General features: G+C 40.4%; 1 protein-coding gene across 5 annotated transcripts in view; it reads left to right on the top strand.

Annotated features, from left to right (window-relative positions):
- Positions 1-252: 252 nt before the first annotated feature.
- Positions 253-27,352, top strand: part of dennd2b (DENN domain containing 2B) — a 49,672-nt gene continuing 22,572 nt past the window's right edge. For 2 of the 5 annotated variants that reach the window (XM_071515770.1, XM_071515772.1), the window contains exons 1-4: positions 5,082-5,187; positions 15,532-15,630; positions 21,547-22,830; positions 24,513-24,658. In XM_071515770.1, coding sequence (XP_071371871.1) covers positions 15,557-15,630; positions 21,547-22,830; positions 24,513-24,658 — 1,504 coding nt within the window. In that variant the 5' untranslated portion in view covers positions 5,082-5,187; positions 15,532-15,556. Of the gene's footprint in view, positions 319-5,081; positions 5,188-15,531; positions 15,631-21,546; positions 22,831-24,505; positions 24,659-27,352 lie in introns of those variants that run through there. The other 3 variants (XM_071515771.1, XM_071515773.1, XM_071515774.1) reach the window with 3 other exon arrangements.

The raw sequence follows: 27,352 nt of genomic DNA, 5'->3' as shown, positions 1-27,352 counted from the left end.
CCAGTAGAAATCAAACAGTGAAATGTGATGGCTCAAAATGTGAGTAATTTGCAGACCAAGCTGCCTGCACATATTTGATAACCATGAAGTAGCCTAACAATTATGTTTTTTCCACTTTTTAAATGATTTACATACAGCCGCCGTCATCATTTCCTGCGCAGTCCACTTTTCTTTTTTTTTTCCATTGCATGCCGTTATACAGAGGAGACTACTTTTGCGCAGAAAAAATCAGTTTTCAGGCTGCTGAGGCAGAAAGCAACAGAGCCGCTGTGCAAGAATGGATTATTGACGAAACTCTGCAACAACACAGGCAAGCAGGTACGTTTCTGATTCAACGAATGAAATCTTGTAAATAGGGAAATCTAACGCAATTCTAACAATATTTAAGTAACTTATTTGTGGCATCTAAAATATTCATAAGAAGTGAAAATATCCTTACATGTTCTAGAACACTTTTCTATTTTTAAGACGACTAGGTTGGAAGTTATTTATAGATGCTGAGTTTAATCGATGTTGGCCAATTGTCTTTTTCACTGTTAGTAAGGACTGATGTTTGGGGAAAAGAGGATTGTTCTTGTCAGCTGTAGTGCTGTAATGAGAAGGCTCAGCCTACAGGGGGCGCTTCAGCCTTTGGATTTGATTTTCCCCCCCAGATAATTAATGCAAAGTGGCAGCAGTCTGTGTTCCAGTACAATTCAGACTTTGTGCTTGGACTCACCTTTAGATTGTTTGTTTGTTTTTGTTTTTTTCTTCGTGTCCCAACACTTAGTATCCAGTTACAGTACATCAGTCTTCAAGGTTTCTGTGACAATGGTCAAATTTCTGTTATGGCTGCTGTGTGGTGAAAAGTTAAAAATACCCTGAAATACCAGATAGTGGAATGCAGCAGATCTGTCCTTGTACTAAACTTTCCTCACTGCTAAAATGTTGAGTGCTTGAAATTAGCAGAGTGTTTTTGTGCATCCCTATCTGTGTATCCAATACATTTAGCTGACATTTTATTTTTGCTGAGTGAACAAGGATGGCTCAGTTATTAAGAAAATCAGTGCACATTCCTATACATACTCAATATCAGTATTAAAGTAGTGGCTTCATCAGAAAATACAAACTGGATTGATTGCTGATTATTGATCTATGAGAAGTAATCAATTCTGAGATTTTGGTATAATAACCACTACTACTACTACTATTACTATACTTTTTTAATTCCTTCTCATTTCTTATTGAGTTCAACCCAAAGTGGTTTTGTGTAGATCAATGATTTGATGATTGTCTTTAGTAATGATGCTACATACTGTAACGTAATGGTGGGGGTTACCAGTATTGATATGGACACACACACACACACACACACACACACACACACACACACACACACACACACACACACACACACACACACACACACACACACACAGCAGCAGTGTAACACAACAGGTCAAGGGTCAGGATCGGCTTTTCTCTCTGTGAATTGGAGACAGCAGTGAATGGTATAATTAGATCAGAGATACAGTGTTTATGGAGTTCATGGGGCAGCAGCAGCAGCAGCAGCACAACTTGAGGAGGCCTGGAGCTGATAGCAGTTCTCTCCATGGCTCATAGCCTGCAAATGGAATCCATATGAAAAACGCAGCCAAAATAGGTTTTTAATTGTGCCTGAGGCTCTAGAAGTCATTAAAATGATGAATTCACAGAGAATAGCTTACATGCCTTTTTCCCAATGACAACAAAATAGCTGCTTCTCATCTGAACAGTATTTAGCATACTGTACAGTAAGACTGAATATTCCTATAAAATTAACAGGTAGTAGCATTTTTTTAAATTTTTAGATCCACTGCAGAGGAGACTTGTACCTTATTTTTCTCAGTTTTATCATAAGCTCTCCTTTAAAGAAGATGTTCTTGCTGGGCAAGTTGTGTCTTCTCTCTCAGTCCTGACAGACTGTATTTCAGGCTCTGGGCAGGAGTGTTGATGAGACCCGTCAACCTGAGACAACTTAATGCTGGAGTTTAAATTCTGCCTCAGGACTGTTTCTGACACTCTATATGGTGTTTACTGTACTGAACACAACTTTACACTAAAATAGAGCATATGACTATGCAATGACTTTGACCCTTTGCTGTTTTCTGCTCAAAGCGGTTCACTACTACTCGTCCTTCCTTATTTCCATAGCTCCCTCGACCCACTGGCCTTTGGCTATTTAAAAAGTTCAGATGCTGGAAGAAAAGATCGGACAGGGATTTTTGCAATGTAACCCTGTGGAAAAAGCACTACAGCACTGTGGAAGGATGTTCTTGAATGTCTTAGCACTTTGGATTCACTTGATATGGATCAATGGCTCCTTAATGATCATAATGATTTTAATTGGGCCTATGAGTTCTCAGTAAATGTTCTCACCTTTGTGACTGATTGGCTTTAACATGTGTGTAATAGCGAGTAGGTGAAGACCTTGGGGGATAATTCTGAAAGAAAAAAAAAAAAAGATTTACAGCAACAAAACTCTCTTATGGTGCTGTAGATTTATGACGGTGTAGCCTGATGTTTTCTGTGGTACTCATTTGTATGGCAGTATATCATTCTGTTAAACACTTGAATCGGGCCTCTATATGAATACTCACCTTGGATTATGGCACAAGGGATCGTAACATCATATCCTGTGTTTTGATAAATGTTCTGTGGTCATAATCCTGAAGCTAAGTCTTGAAAGAAGGTACATCAACCTCTGGGAGTCCGGCACAAGGGAGACTCACTCTCACAGCTATAAGGATTTGATTTAATGTTTGAATGTGAGCATATACAGCACCAATGCTTATTTTGGTCTGGGCTTTGTTTGACGTTCCGACGTCATGTAAGAAAAGACGCAGCTTCCTATGAGAAATCCAGATGGCATCGCCGTCAGTAGAAGAATGAATTCCTTGAGCATAAGTTAGGTTAAGGGTTTGGTAAAGCATCCCACAAAATACAACGGATGTTTGTCTTTGTCTCTGTTGTGTTCAGACAGTGGGGATTCACAAGTCTCTTCAGGAAAGGAGATCCTTTATGAGACTTTGAAAGGTTTAGAGTCGAGCACCAGAGAAAAGCGACACAGTGGCAAAGCTGTAGACTTCCTGCTGACTTGATGTTAGGAATGGTGATGACGGATGTCTGAGTTTTGTGACTTCCCCTGTTCCCAAGTCTGTGGGATGATAAGAAGCCCCGAGAGACGGAGTGGAACAGAGCGCAGTGTGAGTGAAGCACAAGATTCATGGATGGGGAGTAGAACTTTAAAATCAGGTGTAAGGATGTTATGTGTAGTTGCATAATGCAGGAGGGTGACAGATAAACATGAATGGTAAAGGGATTACATCTACAATATCATAGTTCAGGTTTTTATATCTGTTTGATATATTGTGAATGGGAGCCCTTTCAGTCCATTGATAATATACTTGCCTCAGTGTGTTGGTTGTAGTATTAAAAGCAAATGTGATGACCATTTTTTTTTAAAGAAATTCTAGTGCAACCCAATAGGTTGAAAAACATATTTAAGTTGCTGTATATAGTAAATTATGTTCAAAAAACTGTTGTAAAACTGTTTGGTACTATTTTTTCTGGGACACGGTTTTGCTAGCAAATGCCAACAACTTGTGCTTCCAATTTCCCAACAATCAAAATGCCAAGCTACTTTTTGGATGGAGTGAAAAGGCTCTTAGTTCATGATAAATCAGATGCAGAGAAGGCTTTAAAAATATCTGAACTATCAATTCAAAGTAGGGTTATTTATGTGTCCTTGACACAGTTAGAGCCCTGTGCCAGTCCAGTGTCATTGTGATAGATTGTAGGGCAGATACATTGCATCCATGTTGGTTTGTGGTGTGTGTTATGGAGGGGTGTGTGTGTGTGTGTGTGTGCGTGTGTGTGTTTGGTTTTTGATCAGACATTATATCCAGGAGCAATCGAAAAAGATTTGCTACAAAACAAACATTGGTTTAAAATTTGTTTAGTTTATATTTCGTATTGAAATGCCCATACAGGATTTATTATATGGCTTTCTTAAACAGAAAAGCAGTACTTTTGTAATGGGCACTGACCGCTGAGAAGCATACTATAGATGCTTGGAATATGTGTGGCTCTCTCATCTTTTTTTTTGTCTGGTATAGCATGCTGTTTTTAGATATTGTGCAAATGTCTCCAAATTAACATGCATAGTGCACAAATTGATATGTGTGGTTTAGCTAACATTTCAGAACTACAAAGATGTGTTTTATGATCCAGCGAATGCTCCAGAACCGCAGTGAGAGTCAAAAGATTTAATTTGCTTGGAGCTAACTTAAACTTAGGGGGATAGCTATTACATATTGGTAGAATATTTACGTTTTTGCGGTTACCTCGAGTTCATGCCTGTGGTTAAGTCCAAAAGCAAATACACATATGGCAAAATTTCACATATACCTCAGAATATGTTGAAAGATATGCTTCAAAATATACAATAATTGGCCAAAAATGTATGTACATGTAGATAACATTCATTAAAAAATATATTTGGTCACTGGAGGTACATTTTATTCCTATGTGCTGTTGACAATATCTACAAGTATATACAAAATATATTTTTGGTTAATTATTTATTTCTTATTTGTGCTACATTTTGAAACATATCTCTCTGTGAAGTTTATTCTGTTGCCCTATGGGATGGTCCTGTCTCTGGAAATCCCTTTTGCTGTTCCTGGAAGTCTTGCATTCATATCAGTCTATCTCACCCTCAGTTGGGATTTAATGACTGTTGCTATTTGTAGATGCAGCATGACTAGGTATTGTTATCCTGGTAACATGGTCTCATCCCATAAGCAGTATCCAACTCGTGAATATGCATAACTTTGTCCCAGAGACATTAGCCCAGCATGACAATAAACAAGGGAGCCTGAATGCCTGGTTGAGAAGGGCACGAGGCCAAATCCCAAGAAAAGTGGGGGGCAAACAACCCGTTTCCATGGAAACAAGTCCTGCCTACGACTCTCCAGCAAGCAGGGAGGGAGGCTGGGTTTTTTTTTTTGGTTTTGGTTGGAAAGACATGACTCGCAGTTTATTGAGAAAGGCAGGTATCCGGCAAAACTGGCCAAAGTTTTTCAACGCATAGATCAACGGGATTGTGCGTCGCAGGGGATTAATCTGATTATGAAAATGGCCATGGATGTGAGGCGAAACTCTGAGGTAACGTTAAAGCCGACTGCTTTTTGAAACTAGTATTGAATACGACTTCAGCAGGGACGTTAATGAAACATGTGTAGGAAACCGGTTTTAAACGGTCGAAAACAAGCATAGAAACAACCCCAGAGCCTATGAAATGTTACAGAAAATGTGCAAGGTGCGTTTAAGTGCAGACCTCGTCTCCATGTGACCATATTTGGTCATCACCATGTTAAACGATGAAATGGAGCAGGCTAGGAGTTTTTTTTTTCCAGCTGACCATTTGAATGAGGAAAAAAGTCACAACGGATAGGCAGTAGACGCCGGTGAAAGTGCTCTGTTTAGTGTAATTAGGCTAACAGTTAGCTTAACATGAAAAAGTCAAACTAGCAGATAAGCAGAAACAGTCCAGGCTACCAGAGCAGCACTCTGGACTGGACTGTCATGTTTTTCTCTTCTGGGGTACTGAGGGAAGAAAGTTTCTTTTGTGCTGCTTTTCACATACAGTTGTTCCGCTTCACTTCTTATAATAATAATAACAACAACAATGATAACTGTATTTGTGTAGCCGTTTTCCCAACAAAACTACAATATTGAGTCTTGTTAGGCTACCCTATACAGTGTGGAGGCTAATGCAGACTGCGGTTGGGAGAGTGCTTTCACTCTTTTTCTTTTTTTTTTGTTTTTCAAATAGACTTTCTATTGTGCAAATCTAACAATGACCTTTCCCTCTCACTGGACGGGACTGTCAGCACAAAGCTGTGGAGGCCCCTCTCGGTTCCCTATTCAGTGCTGTCACCAGATGCTTTTAAAGCTGTCATTTGATAGAAAATGTGATTAATTTCCTGTTCGTAGCTGAGTGATATGTGAGTCTGTACAGCCATCATTTTCAGAAAAAAAAAAGAAAAAAAAAAAAGAAAAAATCCAACTGTTGAGTCATGCATTGGCAAGCTCTTCTACCCTGCATGAAATCCATTTTGGCCCAACCATCCCTCTAAATCTGTGTGGGAACATGTCTTTACCTACTCTGATGATGATATTTTGTTTGAAATAGTTGTTCCCTTGTTCCCTCAATGATCTTAACTCATGGGGAAGCCATATGATAATTTGAACAATACTGATGTCATTGCAGTGATAATGGAGGAGAGCTTGGCTAAGATGAATATGCCATTTTGTTTTCCTATTGTTAGGTCTTTCAAAAACCTTGTTATTTGACTAGTTGTAAGTGCTGTAGAGCTGCAACGATTAATCGATTAATCGATTAGTTGTCAACTATTAAATTAATCGCCAACTATTTTGATAATCGATTAATCGGTTTGAGTAATTTTTCAAGAAAAATAAGTCAAAATTCTCTGATTCCAGCTTCTTAAATGTGAATATTTTCTGGTTTCTTTACTCCTCTATGACAGTAAACTGAATATCTTTGGGTTGTGGACAAAACAAGACGTTTGAGGACGTCATCTTGGGCTTTGGGAAACACTGATCCACATTTTTCACCATTTTCTGACATTTTATAGATCAAACAACTAATCGATTAATCGAGAAAATAATCGACAGATTAATCGACAATGAAAATAATCGTTAGTTGCAGCTCTAAAGTGCTGCAGGCCTTTACATGGAATTATATACCAAAATATGATATGCTATTCTGGCAGTTTCAGATTTAGTTTGTATTTTGGTGGTAATGGTGCATCACATCATCATAGAGTGCTTCAAAATGCACATTTTTCTTCCTCTCCTTTTTATACTCCATTTCACCTCAGCAATTTACATTTTAGACCTACAGCTGGACGGTAGATGGTAGAATCTACATTTTTAATGTTGATTTATCCAGGAGAGGTTGAGTGAGAACACACTTACTTTGTACCAATGCTTTACTTCACACTCGTACAGTAACACACAGGCCTGAGAGCTGATGAATACAAGTCTGCTACTGTTGGCCATGGAGCAGCTCTACTGGAACAGTTTAGTGTCTTGCTCAAGGGAACCTCAGCAGAAATAGTAAAGGGTGGGGAGAGTATTTCTCTTACTTCCTTTTGTCAGATTTCTCCAGTTTGTCCATGGATTTGAACCAGTGTTATTCAGGTCACAAGCCCACCTCTCTCAACTTTACCCCCAACCATCAGTCATCAAGGGACTACTTCTTTTGAAACCAATCAAATCTGCTTGTGTGTTGCGTCGCCTCTGATGGAAGCATCCAAGCTCAAAGATTTCCATGATTCAGTTCTTGATGGTTGATGCACATGTACATCCTCATATAGTGCATTGAAATGATGAAAAATTAAGTTTGTATTGGTTGTCAATCCACTTAGGCTATACACATTTTTCAAAGTGACAAATGTTATCCAAAAAGCAGATAATTGTAACCTACTATACAAGTGCCTGGCAGTAGTTTGTAACTGTATTGTAGTTTGTTTCAGCTCTTTCAACTTTTGTTTACATTTATGCAGACTGAAATACAGAAGCTATACTAACACATAAAGATGAAGATGGTACAGACACTTTGAATGAATATGGTACAGACATCTGCTCCTGTGTTTTAGTGGAGTTTGCTAGTTAGGCCACCACCACCCTGTTACTAATGATTTGTTTGGAAAATGAAACAAGCCGTTGTTACTTTAGGCATCAGTTGATGATTTTTGGAACTAGTAGGATACATGTGCCAAGTTGTTACTCCAGGGACCTACATGAAAGTGACATCATGACATGACATCAATGTGCCATTGGATGTTCTGCATTCTTTTCTTCAAGATGCTGCTGAATCTAACCCTGCTCAGACGTTAACAGTCTACTGTCAGCTTTGACATCTAGGATTGCAAACATTAGAGTTTATGAACCTTTCAGCTCTTGAACACCTGTTGAAACCTGTGGATTTTCAAAACGGATGGTGTGTGCCGCTCTTTCAGGCTCACTTGCTGTGTAAAGCCTCTTTGTAAAGTAAACAACCTATGACCTGCAATAAGCGCCAGGTACTTTATCTGGCAGTACATTTCACAGCCCCACAAATCGACACACCTTGACTTAAATACACATTTCCCAGATCATTTAATTAAAAGGAGTGATGCTCATTCTTAGTTTGTCCTTGTTTTCAGTTTTCAGCAAACTTGATGGTTGCCCTCATGAAATAATTCCCAATTATCTTAATTTCTCCACTGATTATTTTATTTAAGATTTGTCATTCTTATGTGAGCAATGGAAAACATTGACTTGAAAGAGAGGACAAACATTCTGTGGAGCAAGAGACCCAAATAAACTCACTCTCAGCTTATACCTTTAAACCTTTAATGTTCTCAGAGGCCGTTTGCTTTGAAACTGATATACATTGAAAAATATTTTTAGAGTAAAGAAAATAAGAAACAACACAGGCACTGTAGTAGTAAACATTGTTTTTGGTGTTGGGGTTAGTTTAACCCTGGCTTTGAGACAGTGGCAAACAACAGTACATCTTGTCTGCTTTATCTCCTTGTAAAGTCAAAGCCTGTGAGTCAGAAGTCAGCTCAGTGACACAGATCCTAGCCCCCCTGCTGCTGCTCAGATGGACATAAGCCTGTTTTCCACATGCCGGCCTCCGCAGCTGTGCATGCTCATATCTAGGTTACACAGGAAGGTTTTTCCTCTTTTCCACAAAGAGAAAATATGCCATGATTGCCTTGAAGAAAAGCTGGAATGGCTGAAAAAGCCACTCCAAGAATTGGTTCCACCTGGCCAATTGAGAAAAGACTACGGTGGCAGAATATGTGGGTATTACATAGGCATGGTCATGTGCAACCGCCAGTACAACCTTGGGGAGGTACTCTATGTAAGTCACTGGGTTTTGTAAGGGATGGCTGTCAGGGCCTTAACTGCCCTCCGAAGGCAGACATACCCTCAGATAAAAGATATACACCGGGCCATTTTCTTGGAAGCTCACTGCTGGCACTGAAATAGTCAAAGGAGACGAAAGGTGGCTGCTCTCAAAGCATATGTAGCTTTTGTGCCTTTGGTAGGCTGCTAATTATGAACAGAATACCTTACATCCAGATTAAGGTTCTGTGATATCAAGCTTTCAAGGTCAGAGAATTTGTTCTTGTTTGGTCTGTGATAAAAGGCTGTATGTCTGTACATGTCACAAGCACAGTCCATATGTCTGTTATTGTAAATGCTTTTATGTGGACTGTATTACGCTGGGCTGAGTGTCTGGAGCTGGACCCCCCTCTACCAGGATATTTATGCAGTAACTCAACTCCCACACTCACTGGCTCTGTTAACATGTCCGATTCAGCCAGCTCAAAACCCTTTTTGTCCGTAGTGGACAAAAATGGTCTTTCTGGAGAATCTGAAACAATGGCCTGGATCACTGTGTGGGCTCACAGTCAGTCATGTCTGCCAGTGAGTTGTGACGTTTGTAAAGACTTGAGAATTTGCAGAGATTTTCACTCTTCCCTTCCCCATTGCTTTTTGGCTGCGAGTAAGCTCCATGGTGGTTTTTAAAACCTTGATGTCAGGTTGCAGATCAGCAGAAAAAGAGGACCTGCCTGCCAGAAAAGCTGAGGTGCAGTAGACTGGAGAACAGAGTTACAATATTAGCCTCTATTTGTGGAAGCCATTGTGTCTGTTTGCAGCTTGTTTTGAACACAGTGTTATGGAAATTAGAATCCACTCCAAATGAGGTTAGTGGAAGCTTGTCCATTAGGAACCATATTGAAATCAACCAACATCATAAAAGAATTGCATTTCTCAATAATGCAACGACCCTCTAGTTGTCAACAGAATCAAACAGATTTAGAATTTCAATCTACTTCCTGGTGTAAATGATGTCACCTACACCGAGGTTCTAATGAATGCTCTGATTGGTCGACACTATGCATAGATAATGAGTTGCCCCATAGTCTGTCAGACAATAGCCAGCCAGCTACTTAGCAAACTAGGGAAAATCTCTTTGCCTCCATTGTTGCTGAGTGCCAAACTTCCAACACTGGATATTTGTGCCGTCTAGCCACCAAAAACTGAAAGAAATATGCACATTATGTTAGAAATCAACATCAAACATTTCCTGACTGAGTTGAAATCATTGCACTGGATCTTTAAATGAAGTGAAATAGTGCTGTACTCTCATAGAGTGAACAGTAAGTGCCAGGTGCTGAACTTTGTATTTGTGTGTAGTCTTTGTTGAATGAGAAAGAAGCTCTTGGCATTAGGTCCAGGTGTTTCCGCCCCTCTCCTGTGCTTTCCACCCTTTGAAAACATTCTTTAATGTGTTGAATGCAGCCAGGGTCTGATGGATAGGGCAAATATTAGTGCATTCCTCTGATGCGGAGAAATGTGTATCAGATGATCTGTCAAATCTGACAGGGCCAAGGACTTGCGGATTCAAGAGGTTTTACCTTATGGATTGACACACACGTACGCACACATACACACAGGCTTTGCCTAACCGTAGTGAGGTTCACTCTCCTGATAAAAGGCTTACTTTTTAACCACATCTCCCTCTCAAGGACGTGTTGAACACAAAGGCCTCTTTTATTCAGCCCAAAGAGTCTCATGGAGACGTTCTTTTAGTCCCACTTCATGAATATGCTCTTGTTGCCGAGAAAAATGTGCGTCATTGATATGCCTCTCTCGTAATCAATTTGTACTTCTGGACATGAACATGATGAAGCCAGGAAAATACCATCTGAAATGGCTAAGCTAGAGCATTTAAATAAGTGTCATGAACGAATGAATGTCTTAAACATGTTTTGTTCTTGGTTTGGTACTACTACAGAGTTTAGTTAACTTCTTGTGCTAAGTTGTTAAAAACTCTGAATGTAGATTGAAGTATTTTGTGTTGTTTCAGTGGAACTGGAGTGAGATGTCCATACCAACCAATTACAGAAATTGGATGTGTTGTGTTTCCGTGTTCTTCGTCAACAGAGATAAAACAAACATGCACAGTAACAGGTTTAGGCTACATTTAGTAGTAGAAAAGAGAATGGAAAGTATGTTATAAACTGAAAGATTATGAATTAAAAGGTAAACAGATCAAGAAACGCAAGCAAATATGATTTTTAAGGGGTCCATTTTTATTTCAGTTGATTTCTAATGTCATAATTGTGCATCCTTTATCTAAGTGACTCCTAAACCACACAAAATATGCCACACAGGAATTGGTAACATTTTGCCACAGCTAAGTTGATTAACTTACCTGAATATTTCAGAATGTCTTCATTTGCATTCGTTAATGAATGTTGTACTTGCTGTAAAACATGCTATTAGTGACACATGGAGGACAGTTAATTTAAAGTTAGCTGATCTTGTAAATGGGATGATAATGATGGTTCTGGAGTAGCTGCATTAGAACAGTTCAGTGTAACAACGGTTCCGTTTTTAAACACACAGATACTTGAAGAGTAAATCCTTCAATGTAAAAGTTGCAGGATCAGCGGTAACCATGATGTCTGTTGCCTCGAAACACCTTGCTGTATGTGTTGTGGATGTAAATCATGTTGTCGGTCATGTAAACTCTGGACTAAAATGTAGAGGTGAGAAGCCTGCAGAGTAGAGTTGTTAGCTCCTGTCTTTCATAACCTCACTCTGGAAGTCATTCTTGCTAAATAAACAGCCAGGCACTTTTGAATCAGCTCTCCGTGTTAAGTCAGTACATGAAATTCCACAGAAATATCTGGCAGGTGTGCTCCATCGCAACTAAACAACTTGACATCTTATGGAAATCATTTGCCAGACTCAGCAAATATGACTTCGGTAAAAAGCTTTCTGGAATTTCATATAGAAGACAAAACTGAAGTAATTTTAGAAAATATGTCATCCTCTGGATCTCAAAATGAAAAAATCGAATCTATGGTAACAACAAATAGTATTATATTGCTCTTCAGGGTTCTTCAGACTCTTTAGTTCTTCAAGGGTGTAGTGCTTGATAAAATTAATATTTTATTTACTGGCTTACTGGTGATAGTATTTTCTTTGAGTAGTAATTATTGCTTCAAAAAACTTAACAGCAACAGCAGCCTTAACCAAAAGATAAAGTTTATATATGAAAACGACAGAAATATCCATGTTGAAAAAGCCTGTGGTAACCATAAATCATTTGAAACCCCCAGGCAAAACATGCCCGCACAATTTTGCGCCCTTTTGTCTTAGACCCGCCTTCACCTCGCCTTCAAGTTATCTGTTTTACCATCAGTGCCAAGTCTGTCATCAAGAATGCTAATGCTCCTCATTAGCAGTAAGCTGTTGACTTGTTGACAACTCATGTATACACAGTGTGGTGGCTATCTCTTAGTGAGTGGCGGTTGACGGTTAGCTTGCCTCTGGCTCTGACATCTCAAGGGAAAATTTGCCTTGAATCTGGTTGAATGCACTTCAAAGATACTCTGGAGCTTGCTTGGAAATGGTTGTTTACAGCCTGTGATTTTTTTTTGCGTAAGGAGATGATATCACACCTCAGGAAGTCAGTTGGCTAACGCCTTGGTGTTTACTCTGCCAACTCCATCTTGGACCTTTGTGACCCATTTCTCTGATTGTTGTAGAGCTTTCTCAGCCAAAAATGCTTAAAATGATGACACCATACTAATTAAAGGAAATTAGCATTGTTCTCAGCATGATATAGGCTAACTAAGGTGCGTAGAACAACCATATTTAAAAATTTGGTCTTTCATTTCCTTGACTCCTAGAGCTGACTGCAGTTTTCTCCCTAATCCTTGTATATTTGCTTTAAGGTGCTCAGTTCAGTTCGCTTCACTTCAGTTCAAGTTTATTTGTGTAGCACATCTCCTTACAAATGCTTTCACAGAATAAATAGGCAGAAAAAAAGTTACAATTTACATACTCAAAAATCTACACAATAAACGTTCATAAAAATCTGAACAAAAAATATACACAATATACATAAAAATATACAAAAGAATTGCACTTCCCGATCCATATTTGCTTTAGGGTGTCACAAAATAAAATTATTTAATGGTCCAACATGTTTTCAGTCAAAGAAGAAAGTCTTTGTATCCATCTTATAACAAGTCAATGAAAATTACCTTTGACTTGCATGATTGTTGCAAGTTTGCCTTTCCAGTTGGCTGTGTGCAAAATCAGTGACAAAATGTGCATAACAGTTGTCTGTAGAAATCATTTGAGAATTGTTCTTCTCTAAATTTTAGAGCAATTGCCATGTTTCTCAACTTTTTAGATGCTGTAGTCTTTGTTTTGTTTTCCGGTGGTCACACGTATATGCACATCAATGCACTCTCAAGTGTCAATACGTAGGCTTGGAGTATCCAGACAAGTTTCTGTTCGCAAAGTGGTGGAAAATCAACCTTTTAAAGCAATTTCTGTGGGATTCCACATTTATTGTTAGAATTCCATTGTCAAACATAAATTCTGCAATTCGGTCTGTGTTTACTGCAATCACAGAAATTATAGGGCCCTAGCTTTCATGTCCTGCTTTGTCCTGATGTACTGTAAATCATTGCACTTGCTGTGCCATGTTTAGATGACCTTTTCCTCCAGAACCCCAAAGCACAGAATAAGGACAGTGTTTGAGAGCTGTCAGGAGGACGGGACCGCACTATTCTTTGTGTTTGATCAAAATAATGATGCATGGCCGCTGCTCTCAGCCCAGTCCGCTGCTACAGGAAATAGCTGACAGCAGGAATGCTGCCTCTCTCCTCATCTGTCTATATAGGACTCAGCTCCACTGCTGGTTGGCTGCCTTCTTCATACAACAACTTCCTGTAAACAAGTCACCCTGCCAAGCACCCTCCCATCCGCCACCTCTGATCTCCGGGATCTCCATTTGACCTCCTTATACACCACAACAATCTTTTTGAGCTGAAGAATGGAAATAGAAGGCGTTCTTTGAAGGGTCAATGCTGCGTTTGAAAAAAATAATTTTCAAGGCTAATGGCCTCCGGTTTGAAGGGAGGGTTTAGTAAATTGCTGGTCTAATGTGAGATTAAGCATCCAGGAAGTATTTATGGTGAGGAAGATGTGTTAACAGTTTTCCTGCTGCTTCAGCTTTGCAGGACTTTGAATGTAGGATGTTGCATCAACCAAAATTGATTGACAGTATATTCCATGATTGAATCTAACATTGATTAAAATGGGGTCATTTGCCTCTGTATTAGATAGAGACCATGACTGTGTGTTTAGAATCCTGAGAGTCTGAAGCACTAAAACTGCAACTCTTCTGTACAGATTTGGAAAAAATAACGTTTGTAATGAAAACACTGGACTTTTTCCTTTGCTCTCTGGCTATCCAACACATACACTGCTTACTGAATCCAAATAACTGTGCAATGTCTGCAACTGTTCTACGAGCTAATAAGTAAGGTTCAATTGTACTTATTGGACTTGGATGGACTTGGAGGGGCGTCCAACCACACCTTCTTTGTATGAAATCTGACGCAGCTATAACCTCTTCCAAATTCCAAAGAACTCAGGGTTCGGCCTCTGTGTCGGTAACAGCAAGTCAAGTCAAGTTTATTTATACAGGTCTTCATAACATAGCATGTCTCTGAAAGGACTTTACAGAGAACGAGCCTACCTAGATCTAACTAATCAAAAATCAATCACAAACCAAAATGAGGCAAAACAGTATGCAATAAAATGATGAGTAAAATGATGCAGTCAGACCAAGAGGCAGAACCCTAGACTGGGTTCCCGAAAGTCTGGTTGCTATATTAATGTTGTCTAAACTAGGGTAAGAGAAGAGACTGTGTTGGTCCCTAGACAGGGCTAGGGCTGGTCATGTAACAGTGAAAATGGATAGGTTTTGAGCTTGGATTTGAATATTTCCAAAGAATTGGCTTTTGTAATCGCAAGAGGAAATTGGTTCCAGAGGTAGGGATCTCGGTAGGAAAACGCTCTGATGCCTGCTTGCCTACCAAAACTTTCCTAACAAAGATTCTCTAATAGCAAAGTTCAGTAGACAGTGTGCAGGAGCTTTTTCTTTCTTAATTTGTTCACCTATGTTTTTCTCCTTAGGACCTGTCACCTTGTACTCAGGTGTGCAAATGCTCACTGTTTAATAAATAATGTACAATTTTAATGTTAAAATTGATCAGAGGTGATCATCTCAAGGCCCTTTGGACAAATTTAATGTTTTTATTTTTTACAATTTTATGATTACATGTTAGGGCCCATTAAGGCCCATATTCATCAATGTATTGTCCAAGTATAGTTATAGTCTAAAATCATAGTCTGATTTTTTGGGTCACGCTCCATTCTCAAAGGCTCATTTTTCTATTACTACATTGTTAATAGTAAAAAAGTAATTCATAAGCCTAAATAATCCTCAGTTTTAGTTTGCAGTGTCAGATCATGTTTTTTGTTTGTCTCATAGCTTCTGAAATGCTACAGCTATTCCTGGTGTTTCATATCATTATGTTTGTCCATCAGGTGAGTGGGCGGTTCGCTGGCAAACATGACTGCCAACAAGAGTTCGAAGGCTGCGCCTCGTGCAGGAGGGGGTAAAGCTCCCCGGGACGTCCCCGACAGGTCAGTGACATCAGCTTCTGGGACGGGGAGGGCTGGTTAGTTTGCTCCATGATTCATGTCACATGGCATTAAAGGTTCCAGTTTTTCCTCAGATTGGATTTTTTGTTCTATTTAAAGCAGAATGGCATTAATGAGTGGAGTCATTCACAAGGTCTGTTAATTTCAGCAGTTTCTCTCCATGAATAATCAGTTCACAGTAGTTTTATTCTTTTTTTCCACTCATGGGAAAGTATGACCACTGATTTTCAAACTTGATTGGACTTTCCATGCTTTTGTAAGGAGGATCCTGTATTCTGGAATAGGGCCCCGTTCAACTATAAACTGTGAGTAGTGAGCTTAAGCTTGTTTGTGTTAGCATGTTGAGAGCTGACATCCTCCTGCTGGGGGAGAAAAACAAACTTTGGTAATGATATGTGATATGTAGACTATTCATTCTTACAGCCTATCACCCTGTCCATTTTTACCATGTCCAAAAATTTTCTTCAAGTAGAAAACCTTAGTTGGAACAGGGAGACGGTATGAGAAGGTTTAGCCTCATCTCCACAGCATTGAAAGGTACTTATTGTTCACGTTGCTAGCAGCCACATCACCATGTGAGAGTCTGATGGCTGATTTTGAGCTAGTTGATTGTTAGCATTAGTATCAATGGTGTTGCAGCAATATGCGTTAAATATAGCAATGCCACTATGTGACTGGAAATGTTGCCCTGGAGATCAGCTGCTGCTTTTCTGTACTGACAAACAAGGCAATGAGGCATACAGAGTTGGTAATTGTACACATTTCCCATTGTAAATGTTGTAAATGTGCACATTTCCTGGTTTATCTGAGTGGAAAATATCTGTATCATGATGATAATGCATTGTCCCAACGCTACAGTTCTTCTATAGGTCTTCTGATGAATTTAATAAGATTAATATCGACCAAAAAGTATTGTTACTGTAGTAGTGATTTAACAGTTTATTGGTGTCATGGAGTTATGTTACAGTTTTAATTAATAGCCAAGGTTGTTTTGCGCATCCACATATTTTTACACAAATACAAATTAGTTGTGTAGGCGAGTGCATCCAGTATTGGACAAAAATATGCAATCAATCAGGCATCAATTTCTTTTTAAAGATTTTTTCTGCATTTCTGCTTTATTGTACAGTCACAGTAGAGAGAGACAGGAAAGACAGGGCAGAGAGAGGGCATGACATGCAGCAGAGGACTCGGGCCAGATTCAAACCTGTGACGCTGTGATTAGGACTTAGTCTTAATGGTATGCACTTTACCGGTTGAGCCCCTGGGGTTAAGGCAGGGTGCCTTTGCCAATTTTCTTTCTTTCTTTTTTTTTCGATTATTTTTGGCATTTCTTGCCTTTTTATTATATAGTTCAAAGTAGAGAGGGATGAGAAAGGCTGGGAGAGAGAGAGGGGGTTGACATGCAACAAAGGCCCTGGGCCAGATTTGAACCCATGACGTTGCGTTTACATGGTACACGCTTCAGCACTCTGAGTCACCAGCACGCCCCCTGCCTTTTCCAATTTTTGAATGAATCACAGACCTCGGTATACTACAGAAGCCAATCTGAAGAGGTAATTTGGCCACATGGTCCCGCAACAAAACGTATTCACATTAACCAGGAAGTGTACACCTTTTACCACGTTTACCTTGGGAAATGTGTACATTTACCGCCTCCCAGTTTCCCACATTTACCTTAACATTAATACAAATTAGCAAAAGAAATGCCAAAGTCTACAGTATATAGAGTTACAAAAAGAGCCAAATAGTGGATATCTAGGGGCTAAACCTCCAAAACTCCCTCTGGAACAAAATGTGTGCTAGGTTTGTAAAAACAAGTGACAGAAAGAAAGGGCCAGTAGGTGATAGGTATAATATTGCAGAGTTTACAAATCGATGGTGAAATGTAATAGGCTAGTACAAGTGCTGCTCTCCTGCTCCCTCCATCCTGGTCAGCAAACAGGAAGTGGTTTGTGGTAGGCATGCCCTGAAAGCCTGAGTGAAAGCCAGAGGCCAGGTTGTCACTGGCATCCAGCCCTGTGTACAGTACTGTATGTGTGGTCGGCCCAGCTGAGGCCGTCTATCGCCAGAGCTGGGCTTATTTTTACAAGCTTGATCCAGACCACCAGAACCCTTAAAGACCCCAGTCCCACCAAGCCCTAAATAGACAAGAATTCTGCACTTGTTTTCTTTTTGATTCAATATGAACTTAAAAGGTCTTCATACTTCAGTCAAACATTTTACAACATAAGGAGTCATCCCAGCCAAAGTAGGCTCTGATATTTTTAAGAATGTCTTATTCTATGGCTGATTGACTTAACACTGATAGTTGATACTGGATCTCTTACTATGTAAATATATCATCTTTGAGTACAGTGAGCTTATCAGATTTTGATCTACAAACACAAATAAAGCTACCAAGTACTGTGAAACAAAGTACTGTAAAACAAAAGGAACAAAGCAAACATAAGCAATCGTCTAAATTAAATAATGTCTTAATTTTAAGTGAATTTCCAAACCGGCTGGAATGGGCATTTCACACTGAATTACACCATGCAGTGCACATGGTGGGCCACATTTCACTCTAAACTGGTGACTCTGAAACTCCACTCATTGAATAGGTCACTGATATACTTAACAAATAGATATAGTCTTTCTTGTTCATTACAAAGCACAGGCTGAGGCCAATTGTTATCACTACTTCCATATTTCGCAACCACTCTACAGGAGCCTGGTCCTGCCACATCGGGGGCATTTTGGATATGCGAGTCGAGAGCCTGTAGTCAGCATGGTCCAGGATGGAGGCACACCAGTGAATTTTGTTCCATTTCCTGATTTTGAAATAAGAAAATAAAATGTAAAACCCCAACAAGATCAAACCCATACATTACAGGCAAAATTGAAAATTTAAACTGACGTGAATAACTCACTAATTTGCGCTTTTATTGGCATTAGATTTGTATTATTCTTTGTGTTTGGTCTGGCCGCCTCTGCAACATTCCCATCGATAGTTGGCTTCAAAGACACCGCCGCCTCTCTGGCCTTCTGCATTAGCCATACTACTTGGCAGAGTTTTAGATAGGATTTATTTTGCCAGAGAACCAATATGATTTTAATTTGCCAGACAAATTCAACGAGTTGGAAAGCTGATTAATACTGGAGAGTACTCAAGATATCTTTTAATCATAAAACCAGAAAGTGTGTTTGACTTATTATAGGTTGTTCAAGTATGCAAGGTGATGGAGTTTTCACTTATGAGTGGAATGTGCTTATCTCTTTAATTTGTTGGACACACCTGAATTTAGATAGCTGACTATTATAAGGGCATCTTTACACAGTGTGCTTTTGGAAATAGTAATTAGTTTGCCCTCAACTATTTTCAAATTTAAGTCTGTTTATATGCACAGTAATATTCTGAGTAAGGTTATAATCAGAGGACGCACAACCCAATTAAAATCTTTTGATTTGTTTGGGTACTTAAAGGTTCCATATTGTGAAAAACAGGATTTCCCTTGCCTCTGATTATAAAGGAGTTGGATGTGCTAGCTAAACATTGTGAAAGTATCAAAACTCACGGTAGCCAACTAAATCCACACAATCCATATTAGGAAACCGAGCCTCTAAATGAGCCATTTGGACTTCTGTAACTTTGTGGCATCACAAAGGTTTGCTCATTATAATTTTTGTAAGAAATAATAGACTAACAAAGCGTTTTTTTCAAAGCGGTTGAGCAGTTGTCATTGTTTATTACCGGAGAGTTTTCCCTACCTGTCGCTGCCTGGCCTGCCAGCGCTGTGGTGTCTCACATTTCACTCTTGAAGCGGTTAGCCAATCAGAACAGAGGGATTGTTAATATTAATAAGCCTTAAAGGCACAGCAACAGAAACAGCCTGTTCTTGGCAAGGATCAGAGTGATGCTGGAAAATGAATGTGTAAAAATGTTTTTTGGTACATGACACCACACAGACAGCTTTTAATGGACCTCAAGACATAAATTAAAACACTGGAAAGTGTAGAATATGGGACCTTTAAACACCTTAGTCGGGTTTCCTTTTGTATCTTAAAATATGCTTGCATGTGAAAAATGTCACTCATTTAGATTCAGTTTCCTTGGATACAGTGGTGTTTTTACATGAGAACGAGTGATGGCAAAAGCAATAGTGAAACGTTGATGTTAACCAAAAGTGAACAAATTGAACATTGTTTTAAATGGGTATTCTGACAATCTGAGATTTTATATTGAATATCAAGCAACAGAGTATGAGATCCTTCTTCATATAAACAAACCTATCCAGTTAATGTGTACCAAGCTGTTGGAGATCATGTTGCTTAAAACCATGTTAATGCTTTAATCAAACTATAATCTTAATCTGATTAATCACAGTAATCAGAGTATCATGTGCTTGAAAATGTGTTCATTGTACTTGAAAACACTACAAATCAGCAGGTGCTAGAGATTGCAGTAAGACTCTTCAGGCAGAGCCGGAGTCTGCATGAGTTGTTACCTAGAAATACTGGATTTGTCCTAGGGAAATTAGATGAGACATGTCCATCATGTAGACTTTATCACATGCGTAGAGCTTGCAGGTTCCCAGGTGTGGTAACAGTGTCACCCACCCTGGAGCATGAGGTAAGAAACCAGGGAAGGGCAGGCAGGTGTGAAGAGAGATCTGTCCCAACCTGCATCGCTGGATCATAGTCCACAGCCCTCAGCTTCCTCCTCCCAGCCCCGGCGCTTGTTATTCTAACCACGGCTATGACATCAGATCTCCCAACGCTTCACTTTCGCAAGAGTCAGGGAGCTTCCAAGTCATGACAGAGTTCCTGAAAGACAATGACTAGTAAAGTGTCAGCGATCCATAGGGAAAGTCTGTCTGTCTGTGGAAGCCTTACATGAGGTTCACAGTGAGCAGCGTGAGAATGTGTGTGTGGTGAACAATAGTGTAGCCAGCAGTGACCGTGGGACTAGCATCCAGTCTGTGTGTCAGTTAGCCCTAGGGATCACACAGAGAGAAGGCTTTGAGGACCAGACAGGAGCAGTGAGACTGTTACAGGTAAGGCTGTATATCTTGCTTAGTGTCGTGCTTTATGTGTGAGGTCCACATTGATCCTCCCTAAGTCATTTTAATTATGTGGAAAACTCCTCGTGGGCATTTTAATGTGGTCTGTATTTGCTTTGGCCTTAATTTTGATCTCATGCTGCCAAAGACAGAATACTTTCCTTTGGTTGTTTTAAATATGTGGTTCAAGTTTTCATTTTGCCTTTTATCTTGGAAATGAATTCAGAATTTTAATGTGATTCTTTAAGGTTTTTTCTTTAAGGTCTTATGGTTCCTTCCATTCCACACCTAGTTATTTCTTCTTTCTATTCCACACCTATTATTGTACACTAGTACCAGTCACAAGTTTGGACACACCTGATTGAATGTACTATGGTTTTCATTATCTTATGGTTTTCATTATCTTAAAGCCATTTTGATATAAAAGTTTATGTTTAAATATTTGAAATTTGTTTCTTAGACAAATGTATGTATGAATTTCTTTCCAAAGCCATTGCCTTTCCATCAAGGCAAAGGGTGGCTACTTTAAGGAATCTACAATATAAGATAGTTTTGATTTGTTTAACACTTTTTTGGTAACTGCATAATTCCATTTGGGTTATTTCATAGTTTTGACTTTACTGTTATTCTAAAATGTGGAAAATAGGAAAAATAGGAAAAATGTGGTGTGTCCAAACTTTGACTGGTAGTGTATAAGCACTAGGGTTGAATGGAATATTATTAATAATTATTGGGCTGATATGTGCTTTTTTCTACCTTCCTTTCAAGAAACAAATATATAAAGGTTATTGTTGCCAAACGTTTCCGAGATGTGAGGGCCGCACCCCCATTCACACCTCTCTCTATCTTATTTCAGGTGCCAGTCTACATCCCCGCCTCCTATTCTTTCTGCCAGTCAGGGGCGGTGCCAGCAGCCTCTTCTCAGCGACGGTGAGTGTTCTGGGAAGGAGAGCAGGTACGTTAGGACCGACGGCAGGTTCCTGGGGCGTGCTGGCTGGAGCAGCAAGACCGCTAGCCTGTGCAGTGGGGACATTGACACCCACAGCCGACTCACCAAGTCTAAGAGCATCAGTTGCCTGGACAACAAGCTCTCCATCTACAAGCCCCCAGCTCCGACCCAGGCGTGTCAGGAAAGCCAGGGCATCCAGGAGCAGAGGGAGACTCAGAAACAAGTGGATCTTTCTCGGGGAGATGGACTTAATGGTAGGCCCTTGAGCTGGAGCACACTCTCGCTGGGACCTTCCTCTAGCCAAGGCCACAAGCGCACCCTCTCCCTCACCCGTCCAGTAACGGGTGTCCCCCCCACCACTATCCGCAAAAAGATCTCAGAATGGGAGTGCAGGAGGGTGGCTCTGCCTAGGATGAGCTTGTGTCTAGAAAAACGGCCAGGAGGGGAGCGTGTAGGGGGTAGTGAGGGCTGCCCCAGCATGCTCTCTTCTCCCTGCAGTGACAAGACTTTTGACTTTAAGGGGGTCCGCAGGATGAGCACAGCATTCTCAGAGTGCTCCTACACAGAGACGGAGGAAGAGGAAGCAGCTTTGGACAAAGACGGCCTGGGCCGCTTTCAGAAACGGTTAGGCAAGACGGAGACCTCAGGAACATTCCTACGGTCCCTCTCTGCGCGGAAGGAGAAATCGGCAGTCCTCAATAGGATACAAAAGATAGAGCAGGCCCTGAAGGAGAGCCCCAGCCCAACCCCTCCACGTTATCTGAATAACTGCTATGCTCCAGACAAGACAAGACAAAAGTCTTTCGTGATAGGTGGGACAGAGGACTTGGACAGTGCATGCACCAGTAAGCGCAGCAGTATTTGCTCAGTGGCCACCGAACCGGACGTCCTTTTGGTGTCTGATAAGCTCTCTAAACTCAGACAGAGGTTTAGTGTGAGCTCAACTAGGTCTGAGAGCCCAGAGCCGGCCGGCCCACAGACCGCTGGAGGCACACCAGTCAACCCCTTACCTAAACCCAAACGCACTTTTGAGTATGACGCCAACCAAAACCAGAAGGATGTGTTGCCAACCAATGGACTACCTCCAAGCAGAGCCTCTGAATCCCCCCCGCCGCTGCCCTCTACCCCGGCCCCTAGCATGACACGTACGGCGAAGACTGAGGGGAGCGCCCCCGCGAGACTCCAGGATAGGTGAGACAAGAATTTTCTGTTTCTTTTCATTTGCTGAGATGCGAACACCTTTGATCGCATTGTGTGTCTCAGTCAGTGCAATTATGGTGAACTGTTGTGTATCAGTTTTGTTCCTGCATTCTCAGACAGTAAAACCATTTATGTCCTTTCCCCCTTGAGTCTTCCTCAGAGCAAACAGCATGCTGAACTGGAGATGCTGATTTATGATGCTGCACAGTGCAATGTGAAACCTATCGTCTGCAGTAAAAACACGGGTGCTATGAATTTGTTTAGACCCCTTTGGGGAGTTCCACATGTATGGCAGATCATTTATTTCTCTTGGATTTTGAAATGTTTCTAACATGTCTTGAGAATGTTGTTGGGGATAAGGATCACAGGCTAGCTGTTTGCTTTGTGAGTGTTGTAGTGTAATAAGTTATTGGCTACTTTGTCTGGTTGTAGCGATGGAGCAGACTTATTTGGTTCCTCTGTTTAGGATTTGATAATAAGCAGAGATGAAGTGAATCTGTTGTTGAATTTCCTCAAAGCCTCAGTATTTTCCACTAATGAATAATAGTGCTTCTGGCTTCATGTAAATAGTATCATGTTGTTTTGATACCGCCTGTAGCCTTTTTGTCATCCTAGCTTGCCTAATGTGATTTGTCATGAATGATATCATCATAGGTTTTTCATAAGGAAAATACCCAAATAGGGTAACAGAAAGGCAGTTCACATTGAATAGCTCATTTATAAGCTCCATTACTGATTTATTGTACTCTACTGTACAGACAATTTTTACTTACTGACTTAAAGCAACACCATATTCCTACATCAAAACAAAACTAGTTTACTAAAACTTTTCCTGTTAGTGAACATATTCTCTTACTTCCTTTAGTCTGGCAGAAATGTGCATCCTAGGTAAAGTAGTGAAATCCCGCACTCTGAATTATTATGCTGCTCTGTAGTTGTGTAGATATTACTCTAAATGTTATGCTTCTGTAGTATGTAGTCCTCATTCTTTATTTATAGTGTTCAGAATAAGATGTCTTCAGTCCATTGCGTGAGGGCGGGGCCTTACCAGCTCTTCCTGATGTGCAATGGGGATGAAATCCTTAAACATTCATGACTTGGACTCTGTGTTTAACATTCCTGTGGCTCAAGCAGTTTCAGAGCATGCTTAGAAGCCGAGCCGTCGAAGGAGCGACATGACCATAGATCCCTGCACTAATGTAGCTAACTTCCTCTGCAAAGACAGGCACACACACTCATTATGCGTGCCAAATAGTGTGCAAACAGCACACGGAATTGGTAAAATATTTGCATGTTTACTCGTGACTCATCAGGAATGTCTTGTGATTGGAGCACATGTTGCTCTCAGCATTTTGAGGTTGGCGTTTCCCTGCAGCTTGTGTTCCATGTTTTTTTTCTTTCCTTTTTCTGTATTTTATATTTGGCGGCTTCTGACTTGGGGCTGCTGAGGGACGAGACATGTTTTGGACTCCTGGAAGTGTTTTTTATCCACCTGTTTAGCCCTTCTCTGGTTGTAGTTGGCCAGTGGAGAATGTTATGAGTGAGCCAGACCTCTCTCTACTCTTATCTGTCTACCCCCACTTACTGCTTAGTGACTCTTCCTCTCTGTAATTTTGTGTGCGTAACATCTTTCCCCATCTCGGTCTGTTTTGACTTTCTTCATTTCTTTCTAGGGAGACGTGTGAGTCAGAGGATGCTGCAAGCCTGCCCTCCTTGTATCCGTCCTCACCTACAGAGAACGGCACTGTAACCAGAGAGACCCGGAGTCGGCCCAATTCCAAAAGCACTTTAGAGGAGAATACCTATGAGGACATAGTAGGTAAGAACAATGGCACACTGGTGTTGAATACAGTAGAGATGGCCTCCAGTTGACCTTGATCACTTACTGGCCTGTTTTTGACCTGGGTTTCTCACAGATAGAATTTGACTCAACAAATATTGATATCAGATCTTCCAGTAGTAGATAGGGTTTCAATTTCTATCACATCCTTTTTGAGTAGGAATTATCCAGTGTATTTGAGTGAAACCAACTTTGGCCTTTCAGCAATGAATGTTGTATTTACATTTACTTTTGATCTTTCTTGCTGAATGTTTTTTCAGGAAAACAAAAAAAATATGATTAACCCACTCTACCTTACAAACTCTAGGCCTTTCTTTGAAACCAAGTTTTTTTTTTTTTTTTTGCTATTTTCCAGATTATATTGTGATTGGTTTGTGATTATTGGATTTTAGAAAAATATCAAACTGATAGTTATTTTGCTGAAGCCCAGATGAATTGTTAAAACTAGTCTTACGTAAAACAAATAGAAAACAGTGGCTCTGCAGCTTTGTCAGGAATCGCAGTAAGCTCCAAAGGTTTTTTGGCAGTGACACTAGTTTTGTTGTTTTGGCTCTGTACTCTGTACTGTTTTTGGATATCTAATGATACATTGACTATGAAGTTCAAGTTTTGACAGCCAGATTTAATTTAAGGGTATAGGCTATTCTTCTGTATCAGAAGAACAACAATCAGGATGCTTAGGAGATGTTGTCCCCACTTCCAGGGGACAAATATTGGTACAGATATTATATGACAGATATAAAATTGCATTAAAGTCATAATCCAATCACAGTTGTGCAGGACTCCAAGTCTAGAACTTAAAAAGAGGAAAATGCAGTCCATTTTGGAAGTAATCTCTATAGGCCAAAGTCACATGTAAAAACTGCACCCCAACCTTTTCTGGCTCCATGAACGACATGGTCGACCCAGAAGGGGTGTGTTTTATGAAAGGAATGTGTTCATCAGCTTTCAGACAGATTTCAGTTGCAGTAAATAGCCTATATCAAGGTTATGGTCAGTGTAACAGAGGAGAGTAATCAGATGTTTTACTGATAGGGATAGCACCTGCGCAGCATGGTTTGATGTTATATTTTGATGACTCCCCTCCTACATCTGCTGGAGCCCATCAGCCTTTAAGCAAGCTGATGTTCCCACATTGCTGTCCAGTGCAATCTACCACCACAGAGGATAAGCCTCCAAAATCCACATCCCACTGCTCCTTTTCTGAGCATATTATCAAATTCCACAGTTTTAGGTTGTTTTCTATATCTGTATGCCTGGCGCTGGCAAAGTTTATTACAGTTGTCAGTCTGTCTAATACTACTTATTGTCAGATGCATCAGTTGTTTCTAGCAATGGGGAGAATTTGTTTGAGACCAGATTAGGGGTAAAGGAGCTCACTGTATATTCCCTAAATTTTGATTGTCCAACATTATCTTCTGATATTGTAATTGTTTAAGGGATGTGTTGTGTGTCTCAGTGTAAACAGGATCAACTCACAGTTCTCTGAATGCAAGGAGACAAAGCGTTACCCTTCATAGACAAAATCTATGAAGTGCTAGACATGTTTAAGAGCCAAATTCCTTTCCACTAGCAAATGACCTGAGGCCCGCTGCCCAGTGCAATTGCCAGCTCTCCTAGTGCATTCCTCACGTGGTGGAAATGTGTGTCAGAATGAGTGTAGTCTGGCCTGAACATCATATATTCTGTTTCCGATGATAAGGCATGGATGTGAGACAGTAAAAAATCAGCATTCACGTATTGAAATATTTTTCATGATAGATGCACAATGATGAGCAAATAAGTGCCTCTTTTCCTTTAAGTATTACATTACTCCATGGCATCTCTACAAGGGAATATGCTGTGAGCCTAGACCGAATGTTTATTTCCCCGACCAACATGGTTGAAATTATCAGTGTCTTGTTCAGTGGCATTTTTATTCAAACTGAGGATGTGCAGAAGCTTCACTGAACATAAAGACATGGGTGATTTTCATGTGAATCCCAACAAAGCCTCCATTGTTCACCCAGCACTGTGAGTGTGGAATTCACAATTCAATCAGACACTTCTGCGAATGTGGATTAGTTCCAGAGAAAGACATTGTCTTTGTGTGCATGTTACATGAGTGTGTCTCCAGTGACTCTCTAGCTGGCTCTATTGGAGGCACAGAATGGCGGTTTCCACCAGCACTATAGCAGTGGTTTACAGGTCAGATGTTCCATTTGAGAAGCAGCCACAGCAGTGGGAAATGAGCCATCTTTCAGTCCCTCTGTGCCCCTATTTCAACATGCAGCCCATACACTGGAGCAGAAGTCCCCACACATTTGCTGAACTCCATCTTGGCTGCCTAGGATAGTGCTGAGAAAACTGAGCATGGGCAACAGGACATTCACTTACACCATCTTGGCTTTTGGTTCTTGTGATTGATTGTTGTCAGAAGTTTACCTTGAGAATACAAGTCATCTGTGACTTGTGCTACAGTACGACTGCAACTGTGTGATAGATTGTGATAGCAAGGGACTGTATAAGTGCCTATGAGTAGTGTACATGATTGATGGAGTGCCACTGAGTGATAGGTTTCCAGGCTGATGAATCATGCCCTGTGCACCAGCAGAGCTGTGATTCAGCTGTCTGTATCATTAAACCCAGGCCTTGCTCAAGCTCACAGCATTATGTCACCTTTACTGAACTGGC

This window comes from Centroberyx affinis, unplaced genomic scaffold (genome assembly GCF_046629955.1).
Source record: "Centroberyx affinis isolate AG114_WGS23_722 - 3 ecotype Tasmania unplaced genomic scaffold, CSIRO-AGI_Caff_v1 ptg000369l_1, whole genome shotgun sequence".
NCBI classification, from domain to species: domain Eukaryota; kingdom Metazoa; phylum Chordata; class Actinopteri; order Beryciformes; family Berycidae; genus Centroberyx; species Centroberyx affinis.
Note: the sequence above shows the minus strand (reverse complement) of the source record. Positions and strands in the feature narration are given on the sequence as shown.